The sequence below is a fragment of the Emydura macquarii genome, unplaced genomic scaffold, assembly GCF_026122565.2.
Source record: "Emydura macquarii macquarii isolate MOO-44397 ecotype Brisbane River unplaced genomic scaffold, CSIRO-AGI_Emac_v2 contig_1790, whole genome shotgun sequence".
NCBI lineage: Eukaryota > Metazoa > Chordata > Testudines > Chelidae > Emydura > Emydura macquarii.
Window position 1 is genome coordinate 23,651,049 of NW_027131927.1, and position 13,919 is coordinate 23,664,967.

Sequence of the window (13,919 nt, forward strand, 5' to 3'; positions counted from 1 at the left end):
TATACTGTGTTGGAGACAGACAAAGGAAGATTTAAGATGGATGGGAGACCAGAGCAGTCATTTATGATAAATCCATTTAGGGTCAGGCTTTTCCACCCTTACTCACACTGAGTGGTGTAGTACCTTGCTCCATGAACAGATTTATTTGCTTAAATTAGTGTGATATTACTCAACTTGAATAGCAGTAGCAGTATCAGGGTGGCTCTTTATCTTTCTTACTTTGCATTTTCTTCCCTCTGCCAAATTGTCTTTCACTTTGTATGTTTCTAGTCAACAGAGACCTCTTGGAGATGCATTTGGGTCTGATCAAGATGCTCTGTTGCGGTCCCATTCTGCTAACATTACTCTTCCTGAGCAGAACCTTAGTATGCAAGTATTACCACTGATATCAGTATGGCTACTTGTATAGAGAGGTATTTAGTGATTCAACATAAGAGCCGGTCAGAAGGTTTCCAACAGAGCATCTTTCCACTGGAAAATACCGATTCAGAAAAATCAACACATTCCTGGGAAATGTGTTGATTTGGCCAAAATGAACCGAAATCAGTAAGATTTCCATGGGGCTTCTAGGCTTCTGACTCCACGAGCTTCCTGTCTCTCTACCTTGTGGTCTGGCAGGACTCCAAGCAACTTGGGGAGCCTGGGAAACATTTAGAGAAGTAGAAATGAAATATTTTTTAGAAATTTTCTAAGTGAAATGTTGGAATTCCCATTCTTCCGGGAATGTTTATTCAGAAAGATTTTTTTTACATTTTGTAATTTCCCACAAAACAGGCATTTAGCGGTCCAACCAGTCCTATTCAGTGTGTTAAGGCTTTTACTTACTATGGTCTCCTTCATACATTTAAGTTCTGGAGAGCAAACTGAAATTTTCCAGTGCATACCCAGGGTGCTGGGTTTTGTAATGTTAATTTCTGACCATAAGGAAATGGATTAAGACCTCCAAACTCATTTCACGTAGGCCACAAAATAGCTGTCAGGACTATAAATACTTTGTCTCTATATCCCAGGTTCAGTTTTAAGCGGTGAAAGACTTTCTCTCCTTACTAACCCTTGAGCCATTCATTCAGTCATCCTATTAATGAGAAATTTCATTCTATTGTGCAGTATAATTCTCCGCTAGTTGTTAGAATATTAACGATGAAGAATAAATTGCAAAATTGTAAGGCTGATCTTAATTCTGCAGCTGGAGAAAAGTGTCTGTTTCTGATAGTTTATGCAAAAGCTTTCCTCTTATCCATGTTGCAGACAATGAATTTTTCTTCGTTGATCCTGATTTAAAACTAACTAAAGTTGCCCCAGAAGGTTGGAAAGAGGAACCTAAGAAAAAGAGCAAAGTCCCAATCAACTTCACCATGTTCTTTCGCATTAAGTTTTTCGTGGATGATGTCAGTCTGATACAGTGAGTATGCAAACATTATTTTCTCATCATCCTCTTAATTAGGTCTTCCCCTCTCTTTAATTTCCCCCCACTGCTCAAGTCGTGTGCACAATGTTAGAAGCATTGCTGAAAGGAGCAATATTGTTTGTTGTTTTTCCCTCAGGCACACTCTGACCTCTCACCAGTATTATCTACAGCTACGGAAAGATCTCCTGGAGGAAAGGATGCATTGTGATGATGAGACTGCTTTACTGCTAGCATCCCTAGCCCTTCAGGCTGAGTATGGAGATTACCAGGCTGAGGTAGGATGTACTTTCATCTATGGACAGCTGCTGTTTCTGCTATTCAGCTGCTGCACATGCTCTGTGGTGTAATTCAGGACTGAATAGATTTCAGTTCTTTGGAGGTACAATTGATCTGCTATTGGTAGTTGTTATACTGTTTGAAGTCTAGTAGAGAGAGAACACAGATGTGCTTTCATGTAGATATGGGCCTCAGCTATAGAATTCAGATTTGAATGTTGAACCTGTACCATAGAGTTCAGGTCTGGATCTGGTGTTGGACCCATTCTCCCTTCTAGCGTTTGCAGGTGTTTGGATCCAGTGTTTTAGTTTGGCCATTTAATATGTACTAGCTCAAACCTTATACAGTCCCAGTGACTTGGTCGGAGAGAGAAGGGCCAAAAATGAAATTTCACTCTAGCACTGAGTTCTAAGCTCCTTCCCCTGCTCAGTCTGAAAGTTCAGATGCAGGGTTTTAGCTGAAGCCCATCATTTCCCTCTCCCGCTCCCCACACACACACACAAGATTGTTGTTCTTGTAATAACATGAAAAATAAAAATGCTTCACTTTACAGGTGCATGGCATGTCCTATTTTAGACTAGAACATTACTTACCTGCTAGAGTGATGGAGAAACTAGACCTATCCTATGTCAAAGAAGAGTTGCCTAAACTGCATAGCACTTATGTGGGTGCTTCTGAGAAAGAAACAGAAATAGAATTCTTGAAGGTAAGTCACAGCAGCTCTTGAGTTATCCATATAAGGAGAAAAGTTCCAGAGGGGTAGCTGTGTTAGTCTATATACAGCAAAAACAACGAGAGTCCTATAGCACTTTAAAGACTAACAAATTTAATTTCTGCAGGCATAAGCTTTTGTGGGCTGTAACCCACTTTGTCAGATGTAAGGAATAGAAATCACATAGGAGATATATATAAATATATATATATATATATATATATACACACACACATACACACACACACATCCACGTGTAAGGGGAAACAATGGGGAAGGTAGATATAAGCAAAGTCCATTCAGTTAGAGTAGTTGAGGTCCATTCACAACCATTGATTAGGAGGTGAGAATGTGTGAATGGTGACAATTACTTCTTGTAATGAGATAACCATTCCAAGTCCCTATTTAGACCCCGTTTGATAGTGTCACATTTGCAGATGATTTCTAGTTCTGCAGTTTCTCTTTGAAGTCTGTTTTTGAAGTTTTTTTGTAGAAGTATGGCAACTTTCAAGTCAATTACAGAGTGTCCTGGGAGATTGAAGTGGTCTCTGACTGGTTTATGGATGTTATTATTTTTTATGTCTGATTTGTGTCCATTTATTCTTTTGCGTAGTGACAGTCTGGTTTGGCCAATGTACATGGCAGAGGGGCATTGCTGGCACATGATGGCATATATTACATACTAATGTATGTATAGGATAGATGATAAGCCTGGAACTGAAATGGAGAACAAAGGGAAATTGTCTTCAAAAATAGCATTAGCAAGGGGCAAAAGTTAAGAGGATCTGCTTAAAAGATACTAATATTAAAAATGAGGACAGGAAATTGTAGCTGATGGAGAAAAGTCTTTAATGTTCTTCCATGAGCTGTTTCACTGGGTGCATTACTAAAATGTCATCACGTATTAAAGAATTGTGTACCATTATAAAAGAAACTCTTAGATTATATATTTCCTCCTTTCTGAAATCACTTTTGTACTAATTTGTTGACTAAAGGCATCCCAGATTGTGATATCATAAATAACCAGAAGTCTTATGGCAACTCATGTTATCCATGTTGTTTAGGATATCCTAGTATGGTGCCTTTCGGGACATCTTCAATGAAGCAGGGAGTACTGAAAATATTTCACAGGCACTTAACTCCAATTTTTTTCTTTCTTTTCCTTTGCAGATCACCTTTAATTTAGCTAGTATATATTAACATACACACTCATGTTTGACAGGTGATAGATTGCATGCAGCCATCTGCATATTTTATTTATAGTTTGAAACTTGACTGTAGAGTTTGCTACTTCTCCTGTTAAAAGGGCCCACTGAAATTCTCATCACTGAAGTGGATGGGAGTTTTGCCATTGACTTCAATGAGAACAATATTGATTCCTAAATGACTATTCAGTGGTCTTAAAATGGACCAGAACACTATTGAACAGAGGAACATAGACAAAGGTTTAGCATTAGAAAGCGTCACTGCAAACTGCAAACTGCAAAAACCCAAAACTTGATCTGTATCCAGATTAGGAAAATGGTGTATGATGGGAACTTCTAATTCAAGGCTGGCATATTTTGGGAAGCTATCTGTCACCAGGAAGGATGAACATTGTAGCAAAAGGCTTTCCAACTTGCATTCAGTCAAGCATATAAAAGAAGATTAATGTCCTTAATCTGCGTTCATATCTTTAGAGGTTTGCCCAAATTCTCTCATAATCACATGATGTGTTTAAGAGGGACACTTTCAAACTATGCGGCCTCCAGTGGGATATAAAGGTTTGGTGCCACCTCATTTCAAATAACCCAGAGCGGTATTAGAAACATAAATAAGAGTAAATGTAATTGTTAAAACTTTGTTAATATTCCACTTGTAAATGGTTTAATAAATGGTTAATGGATTTTTTAAAATAGGCAGTTGGTTAATTGTTAAAGATCGTATATTACCATATCTTATAACCATTTATAACACCTTCTATTGATGAGCTCACAACTATCTATAACACACACTGCTCATGTCTATAACATGTTTATAACTTCTATAAATCCTGTATAAATAGAACCTTAATGTAAAGTGTGACTATATGATTTTTTTTAACTTGGCAGTGTCCCTGTAGATTTTTCTAGCATCCTTAACTTCATATTCTCATAAATGTATCTCTATATAGTTGTGCCAGAGGCTGACAGAATATGGCATTCATTTTCATCGAGTGTTGCCTGAGAAGAAATCCCAAACTGGAGTCCTGCTGGGAATATGTTCCAAGGGAGTCCTTATTTTTGAAGTTCACAATGGAGTCCGCACACCCGTACTTCGCTTCCCATGGAGAGAAACAAAGAAAATCTCCTTCAGTGTATGTCTGCATTGTGCTAATTATTTTTGCACCAAGAAATTGGCATTTTACAGTGTGATATGCAAATGTCTTTTGTGCAGCTGGAGTTCCACCTCCACGGGATTAACTTGTGGGTCCTGCTGTTTAAGGTTCTGCGTTATTAGGCCCATACGTCACAGGAGCGCCAAACTCAGCACAGCCCAAGGGTCTGATGGGCTTTTGCTTTTTATCAGGAATTATAATTATTAAGCACCTCCCTCCCTTCCAAGCACACCCTTTGCTGTTTAACTTCCGTACGCTGGCACCATCTCTGCATGTTTGTCATTCACCTGCAGGTGCCCTCTGTGGCCTCAAATTCCTCCACCTGGTTGTGACCAAACCCCTCTCCTCCCTTCTCCCAAACATGCAGCCCTCCCACTTGTATCTCACCTTGAATCCTGTTTCATACCCCAGCCACTGCTCTCTCCCTTTTAACCTCCACTGTCATCTGAGTTCCTAGCTTAGCTCCTTCTAACTTCAATGCCCTATGGTCTCCCAAACCTCAGTTCCTCCCATAAACTCCAATCTCACACCCTCTCCCCCTGGGCATACCACTGCCTCTGTGTCCCTCTAATCTGCCACCACCTCAGCTCTCCCAAGGGCCCTGTAAACCCGCTCCCCACAACTTTTCCCAGCCCTTTTATGGCCCTGAAATATATCACCATGGCTTTCTTGGCACTTATGAATCTGTTCCTTTCCTTTCCATTGTTTTCTGGGTGTGGCTGACTCATCTGCCGCACCCCACCCCATCTCTGTTTTCCAGGGTTTGCCCAGTAAGGGAGGAGTGCACTTGTAACACCACTCCAATGCAGCTGGCAACAGGAACTTCAGGGTAGGAATGGCACATTCCTCTTCCCCCCTCCAAAGAGAGCTCTAGGCTCACTTCACCCTTTACAAGCAGTACCTTGGAAAGCCTTATTCCCAAGGAGTGTTGCTTCCACACACTCAATGGGAAGTTCTTCCAAATATAGGCAAGAATCCATCCTGAGCATAAGGAGAAAAGCTGTTCACTTATTATGGCCATAGGCTGTGCACTCCTCCCAGAGTGCGAGATAGGGTACAGACAGCTGACTGGAGTCAGACTTTCAAGGTAGTAGACTGAGTGACAAATACACTGTACTCCACACACTTAGGAAATCCACTTATGCTGCTTTATGATTATGATGATTCCAGGAGCAATTTAGTTAAATGATAATGAATGGCAATATCTGATGCTTCATCAGGACAATGTTAGCAAATACACCACTTAATAGGGACACATTCAGCTGGTGTAACGGGTTAAGCAGTGCTTAACCAGGTGTTGACAGGTCTGGAATGTCAAGCTCTAGTCTTTTAGCAGAGCTATTGATAAACAAAGAAGAAAAGACTTTAAATCAACCTACTAACTTGTGTGAAAACTACAAAGTCATCACTAAGGTTTTACCTCGAGTTAGCTAAATCAAGTTAAGAACACATTTCTTTTTGTAGTAAAGATAAGGCCTGAGACACCAGCTAAGGGGTATAGACGCTGCACTTCCATGGACTTTCAGTGGCAGATAGATTTGTAATTCCCTTAGGGGCTTTTCAAAATCCCATCCTGCAAGTTCAGGTAGAAATTGCTGCTGTTAGTTTGTTGCTGACCCAACAGGAAGCAGTGAATTGGGTATTGGAATTTGGGCTGGTTGAGATATGGTATATAGTTGTTTTTGCTGCAGTAATGTCACTGTGTAATCCTAACATTATTTTAAATGGATACAATTGTCAATATGTTAAAATTAATCTGGTTAATGCAGTTTGCTTTACTAAGTCTTATTTCCTGACAGCTGTTTGCACAGAAACATGTTATATTCTCTCAATGCTGAAAAACAGCAAGATTTTTATTACCTGATTTTCATTTTGTAGAAAAAGAAAATAACTCTGCAGAACATGTCAGATGGTATAAAGCATGCATTCCAAACTGACACTAGTAAGACTTGTCAGTACCTCCTGCACCTCTGTTCTTCCCAGCACAAGTTCCAGCTACAGATGAGAGCCAGGCAGAGCAACCAAGACACTCAGGACATTGGTAAGGACTGTGGTTTTCTGTTTCAAGAACGATAGCTGTGTATATTTTATATGTAGTAATTCCATTGAGCCCCATAGACATACCTCTATATTTGGAGGATAGGTATTCTAAAGAAAATGTACTAGGTCAGGAGTTTTCAAACTGTGATCTTAAGAGAGTTGGCTAGTCACATGGTGCTGACTCTCCTTGCTTCTAGCTATTTGTGTATTTAAAAAAAAAAAAAAAAAAAAAAAGCTAAAGATACTTTCCTATTACTAATACACTTAGTCAACCATAAAAAAAAGGTTCTGTCTCAGTGTGAGTTGGTTTCTTCAGAAACTAGTCGCCAATTAATCAAATGTGAGTGGCTAAGATGCAAGAAAATAATTCCTTTGTAGATTAGTAACTTAAATTGGATTGAGCAATGCTCTCCTCATTGAAATCGGTAAGCAATGTTGATTTGACTTCTACCTAGAACACAACCTGGTTGGTTGACTGGCTTTTTATAGAGGCCCCAAAGTGCTATTTTGTTCAGTCTATTTTGTCCATTCTTATTTTGTTTTACATTTCAGTTAGTCTGCAGAGAGATCTCCCTTTTACAGCCAATTGCTGTACTCCAGATTTACACCAGTCTAACTGAGATCAGCATCATTTCTGTATAAATGCTGATCTCTAATAAAAGAGAGAGTTGACCATGGCAACTGTGCAAAGTCTTTCTGTTCTGTCAGGCACTGCAGACCATTTAGCACAAAGAAATGGAACAAAATGACTCAAGGCCTTCGAGCCATATTCTAACTCAATGTCAGTTTATTCTAAAAAGCACAGAAGACATTGCATGCAAGGCTTTCTTGTCTAGCCAGACTCAGTGACTTTTACACACACAGCTTGTGTTTTGTTATGGGAGTCTAGAGACTAATAGATTTGTTTTGCTTGTGTGCACAGCAGCCTTCTGTGAATTCAGAGCCCTGGGAGTTCATCCATCATTTCTGAACAAGTAAATTAAGTATCTAAGAGAATTCCATTTGTTCAAAAATGAAACTAATGTAGAGAAAAAGCATGCTTTCCTCCACAATTTCACAGTGTAACTATTAATGTGTTTTGGTAGACTCTTTTAAATTGACTGCCCAACCTGCATACCCTACAGAATTAATAGAAAAACATATAAAGTAATATAGTATCCAGAATTATCCAAAAAGTTTTAGAGAGCTGTTAAACAACATACAGTTTAAAGTAAAAGAACCACAAATCAGATAAACAAAATAGTGCATTATTATTATTAATATTCCTTCTATGATAGTGGTACTCAGAGTCCTCCATCAGGATCTTCACCCCAATATGCTGGGCTCAGTACAAATATAAACTAAAAGCCTGTATCCAAAAGACCTTACAATCTAAATAGGGAACAAGACATAACAGGTGGATGTAGAACTCCACAGAATGGGAGAGAGAGAAGACATGGGTGGCTGTAATAGCAACACAAGGTGCCGATAATAGAAAGTGTACATCCTTAGTTGAGGGTTATTTTTTTAATAGTAAAAATTAACAATAGATGATACTAACTCTAATAGGCCACCTGTGTAGCCACTATCATTAGATCGTGTTCCATGGACCCAGGTGGCTGGGACGTTATAAATATGGATTTGAATGAGGCTCTGACCAATGTATGATGTCGAAAAGGAGGCTACTTGACACGTATCTTGGTTTTAGCAAAGCATGTGATAAAGTGTCTCGTGGGAAGATAGTAAGATAAAGGGTGCTGGCAGCAGTACTGAACTAACTATATTAATTGCAACCAGCTAATTGGTGTGAAGGGTAAGAATAAAAAGGAACCCCTTGGATGATGGGTGCAAGTGGTTTTCCTCAAAGCTTAATGCTGTAACCAGCAGTTAATGTTTGCTATTAAAACAGATGATTTATTGATAGATTTGAGAAGAGACACATAGTTGAGAGGAATGTAGTATACAGTACCATGTCAGTTATTGACTTGCTGCAGGAGGATTTCAGCTAGCTAGAGAGGTGAGCAGAAGACTAGAGAGCATGGGAATTTAATGTAAATGTAAGATAATGTATTTGGAGAGCGCAGAACACCTTGAACAACATTCTTGCTGAGTAATAAGGGGGAGACAATAGCTCAAAGGAAAGACTTCATTGTGTGATGTCTGCCAAAAATAAAAAAGAAGCTAACAAGGTTTTACGATGCATAAGAAGGGCGATTATTTATAAATCGAGACAATGGTTTCTTTTATGCAAAACCTTTGTAAGAATATACTTGGAATATTGTGTCTGATACTGGGCACAAGTTTAAAGATTGGAGATTCAAATTATTGAAAGGGTGCATAGAAGGGCTGCACGGATTAGTAAAGAATTAAGTCAGTCTTATGAGGAAAGACTTCAAGCACTTGAGTACATTTAGCCTAGGGGGAAAGAGAGACAGAAGACTTGATTAGATTGCGTTTATAAGCATTTAAGAGTCTTAGCAGGACTTTGGGAAAGTCCTACACGGGGCTGGCAGAATGAGAGAACATGATGTGAAGTTTGAAGCTATTAGGACAGTTCTTCTTCAAGGAAATCCACCAAAATACTCAATAAACACTAGAAGAGGTCTTTGGAGCAGCAGGTACCAGATCATTTTAAGAAAAACATAAGTGCACAGTGGTTGTTCTTTATAAACTTGCCAACTGTGCCTTGGATAAATAAATCTTCCCTTGTATGTCTGTATACTTTTTATAGAGAATGCTAAACTATTATCACAGTTACTTCATGTTCTAAAAATCAGAGGAAAATGTGGGATTTCAGATACCACTGTTGTGTGATAATTGTTGCCAAATAGACTTTAAATGGTGACCACAGTACTTTAATAGTAATATTTAATGGGTGTACTGTATCAGTTGAGAAACAGGGTTTTCCCATCAAATCGTAGGGAGTTGGAATTGTATGATCTAAGTTTCTCTCTGTTCTTAAGTATCATATTTCTCATCTGTGTGTGGAGGATGTATCTGCAGAACACCAGTGAGCATGAATTGGAGTAGCACATGTAAATAAAGGATAGGTGAATCTCAATCTTTCCTCTGAACTGAATCCAGAACTTCATGGTCTATAATGGGTTCTGATCAGCTGACTTTATTTAACTCGTCTCTTTCTCCCTAAATTCCAGATCCCAGTTTTTCCCCCCTGACTGAGAGAATCCTGTTACAGGAGTCATCATATCTCCAGAGCACTGCTGGGCTCAACACTTGTGTTCTATTCTATGCCAAAGCATTTTGGGGCGTCTCTGACTGGGGACATTCCAAAGAATGAAAAACCTGATTGCAATGGGATGTCAGTGATAGTGGACCGGGTTATAGGAAGGAAGTGGGAGCCAGGGATTATCTGAATGATTGCTGGAAGGGAGGGGCAAAGTGCCAAGAGTCAGTTGTTGGAAAAGAGTCCAGGATTTGCGAGGACAAAGCTGAGCGGTGGTGGTGGTGAAGGCTGATGGTGAAGGAGATTGGGAGATTTATTATTAGGTGGTTATGAAGAGGAGAGAAACCCAAAAAAGAGGAGTAGAGTTTTGAATAGGCATCTAAACTTACGGATACTTTCTTAGGCCTCTGGGGGGATTTAAACCAACACTGTGTTAAAATTCTTATGCACTGATGGCAGTGCAGATTTCAGTCTTTTAGTGAAATTCGGGCGAAATATTGTGTGGGTTTTGTGCTTTGGAGTTGACTCAAGTATGGACTAAACTGAGGTCAGCATATTGTTATTAAATCCAAGCCATCCTCTCTGAGCTAAATAGTCCATGCCATCTTAGTCATACAATCCACTTCCACTAAAAAGCTAAGGTTAAAAGTGCCCCATATCCACGAGTTGTTTAAAATATATCACACCAGCAGATATAGTTACATTAAAAGAACAAGTGTACTGCACTGTTATCATTTATGTAAAACAGTCCTGTTTCCTTGCAGAGAGAGCCTCATTTAGGAGTCTGAACCTTCACGCTGAGTCTGTTAAAGGATTTAATGTGGGACGTGCGATCAGCACGGGCAGTCTGGCCAGCAGTACATTGAACAAGCTCGCAGTCCGACCTTTGTCAGTTCAAGCTGAAATTCTGAAGAGACTCTCTTGCTCTGAGCTGTCACTTTTTCAACCACTCCCTGGCTGCTCCAAAGAGAAGAATGAGAGAGCTTCTTGGGAGGAAAGACCCAGAGCCATGAGCAAATCATTTCATGATCTGAGCCAGAGTCAGGTCTCTATTTTCCCCCATCGGAAAAATGTTATCACCGCAGTGGATTCCTCCCCACGGAAAATGGAGGAGTTAATAGGAAGAATCTTTCAACAGATACCAAAATCTGATGCCGGGTCAGTGGCTGGAGCAATAAAACTGAACAAGTAAGAATTGCTCTCACTTCCTAAGGCTTTGTCTTTTTATGCAATGCATCTACATTTTTACATCAGTTTTCATTTCTACCACATTTATTATTTATGCTGTTATTTTATTACATTGACATCTCCCCTCTCCCTCTCCCTCCCACCTTCTTTTTCTCTCCCCATCCTGTTTAGTTCAAAATCTCTTGCAGGTTTAAATAGAAGCCTTGAAAGGAGGAAAAATGAATCAGACTCATCATCCATTGAAGATACTGGTCAAGCTTATGTTGTAGGTCAGGACGGAAAAAGTATTATTTTATTTGCTAAGTAAACTCTAGATTATTTTCTGATGTAAGCCTTTTATGTACAGGCTAGCTGGTTGCTTTAAAGTTCTGCAAAGGAACTGTTTGCTATTGGCTTGTCTTGCTTTTACATATGGATTTTTTGTTTGATTTTTTGGGTTTTTTTCTTTTTAAAATCAAAATATTTTAACAAATCAAAAAAATCCCCTTCTCATAAAGTAACAAACGTGTGCAAATAGATGTCATAATCAGCACTTCATGGCATTAAATCCACTTATCTCTCTTCCTGGTCATAAACAACAATTTAATGAGAACAGTCCCCAAGAACTTACCCCTATTCTGTCATTTGGGAACACCCAATTGCTCTGTGAATTTTTGTCTTTATCACCTGCCTGCCTTTTCATCCCTGTCTCCCAGCACATTAGCAGTGTTCTTTGGAGAAAAGATTGATTTCTTGGAGATGGGTTCAGTGGCGCATGATCTATCTATTTTCCCATATCTCAGAGCAGTACCTATGGAGTTCTTTCAATATCTGTAAGCCCTACTAACTGGAATCCTGAATGATTAGGATTCTTGCTACATCAATGTGCATTTTATATCTTTAATTGCTTATTTTGAGGAATTATGAAGCTCTAAAAAGATACCCACAATCAATGTTCGTGTGTACACTCTCACACACACATACACACACACACAACCTCCTCTTCCTCTTCCCCCCTGCCCCATACACGTACATATGTGATGCTGGAATTATACGCTTGTTTCTTCAGCCTCAGAAACACAGGCCTCTAATAACTGAGCTAAAAGAAAACCAAATTCCTGTAGCAGGTGGTTGTAGAACCCTTATCCTTCTGTGAACCTGTAACAAAAGGATGTGCTCAGTCTTACTCCACCATTCTGCAAAGGGTTTGGGGCACAAATACAGTTGCTGTTCCACAGTCCCATTAACTTGAGTGGGACCCTGCATAGTAATGACTGTTTCCTGTGCATAACCATGGCAAGATGGGGATCAAAAGCAATATGTTAACAGGGGATAAAGAACATAGAATTAAATGTTTCTAATTTTTAAATGGAAGAGGCCATGGAGTTCTCTGTTTGTCACTCTTATGCTGCTCTCTGTAGTACAGCAATACATCTTGAAATTAAAACCTCCATAGAAGATGTATTACTTAACACAAAACTATTTCTATATAGATATTCAGCTGAGGCTTGTCATTTAACTCCAACAATTTCTTAGTAATTCTTTTCTGACGAAGGATGGAGAAAAGAAGTGAGAACAGAAGTTAGAAAAATTGCTTGGTTTGTATAATCATAGTGTTGCTGATCAAGTATTGCGGGGAGCAAGGCTATGCATAACTTTTTAAACCTCAGAGACGCTTTGAAAAAATAAAATGAAACTGCTACTCTATGCCTAGATTACGTATTGCTGGGGTTATTTTAAGGGTACAAAGACATATAATTTAAATAGGACAGTTTCAATCTATGAATATGAATGGGGACTTGTAGATTTAGAGAAGTTTTATCTGAATATGCAAAATGCAGTGAAAAATTCAGCCTGGACAGTTTGTGGGTCAATGAGAATTACAACAACAACAAAGAGAGCAATTTTCCTGTCTAGTGTACAAAAGCCTAATTACTTTTCCTCATGTACATTAATTGGTTATTCATGTACATTGTTTAATGTTAGTAGCTTTAGCCTTTGACTTAAGTTTTATTGATTTTTTAAAAAAAAAGATTACCTTTTTATATGAAGTTGAGAGTAGCCTCATAGACCCTCAGTTTTTTATTGAATTCTCCTTTTCTCCAACCCAACCCACCACCACTCTGAACTTTGGTTCAGGAGTAAGATGCACCTGTAAATTGGGTTTGCTAAATCAAAATCTCTGGCTTTGCCCATCTTCAGTATGAATAAGTAAATCATGGATCAGCTTTTGCATACACTGTATTTATATGTTACCAAGAAGCACTTTAGTTTTATTAAGAAGGTTGAAATATTGTTAATGAAATCTCTAATTGTTGCATTTACATCCAGGTATTAACATGAATAGTTCTGGAAATCCTCCATCAATGCCCCTGAAGGATAACGGTAGGTTTATAAATAACATCTCTCTATGATATTTAAACACATGTGCTTTGTGCTTTTACTGCCCCCTTGACAATCTTTGTCACTTACTTCCTTTTATCATCTTAGCAGATACCTGCTTCAGATAATTAGATGGTTGCACTTTACTTTTTTAAATGTAACTTCTAACAGCTGATGTTGACTCACTTTCTTGAGAGATTTTTCGAAAGGTTTACAACTAAATATAATCAGTAAGCAGCCTGTATTGTTTGAGATTATTTGTAGGGATGCTGTCCACTTAAAAATCATGCTCTTTAGAAGTCAATGCCCTTAGGTATGTTGCTAATGATAACTTAGAAACTGAAAGTCAGGTTTCTTTTCAAATTGTGGAGTGGGTTTTTTTTGTGTTTTGTTTTGTTCTTTGTTGTTGTATTTT

General features: G+C 38.7%; 1 protein-coding gene across 9 annotated transcripts in view; it reads left to right on the forward strand.

Moving 5' to 3' along the window:
• PTPN13 (protein tyrosine phosphatase non-receptor type 13) overlaps nucleotides 1–13,919 on the forward strand; it is a 167,460-nt gene that overhangs the window by 114,335 nt on the left and 39,206 nt on the right. For all 9 annotated transcript variants that reach the window (XM_067557121.1, XM_067557125.1, XM_067557124.1 and 6 more), the window contains 8 exons: nucleotides 1,249–1,402; nucleotides 1,545–1,683; nucleotides 2,238–2,390; nucleotides 4,549–4,731; nucleotides 6,631–6,793; nucleotides 10,720–11,143; nucleotides 11,315–11,412; nucleotides 13,454–13,507. In XM_067557121.1, coding sequence (XP_067413222.1) covers nucleotides 1,249–1,402; nucleotides 1,545–1,683; nucleotides 2,238–2,390; nucleotides 4,549–4,731; nucleotides 6,631–6,793; nucleotides 10,720–11,143; nucleotides 11,315–11,412; nucleotides 13,454–13,507 — 1,368 coding nt within the window. The remainder of the gene's footprint in view (nucleotides 1–1,248; nucleotides 1,403–1,544; nucleotides 1,684–2,237; nucleotides 2,391–4,548; nucleotides 4,732–6,630; nucleotides 6,794–10,719; nucleotides 11,144–11,314; nucleotides 11,413–13,453; nucleotides 13,508–13,919) is intronic.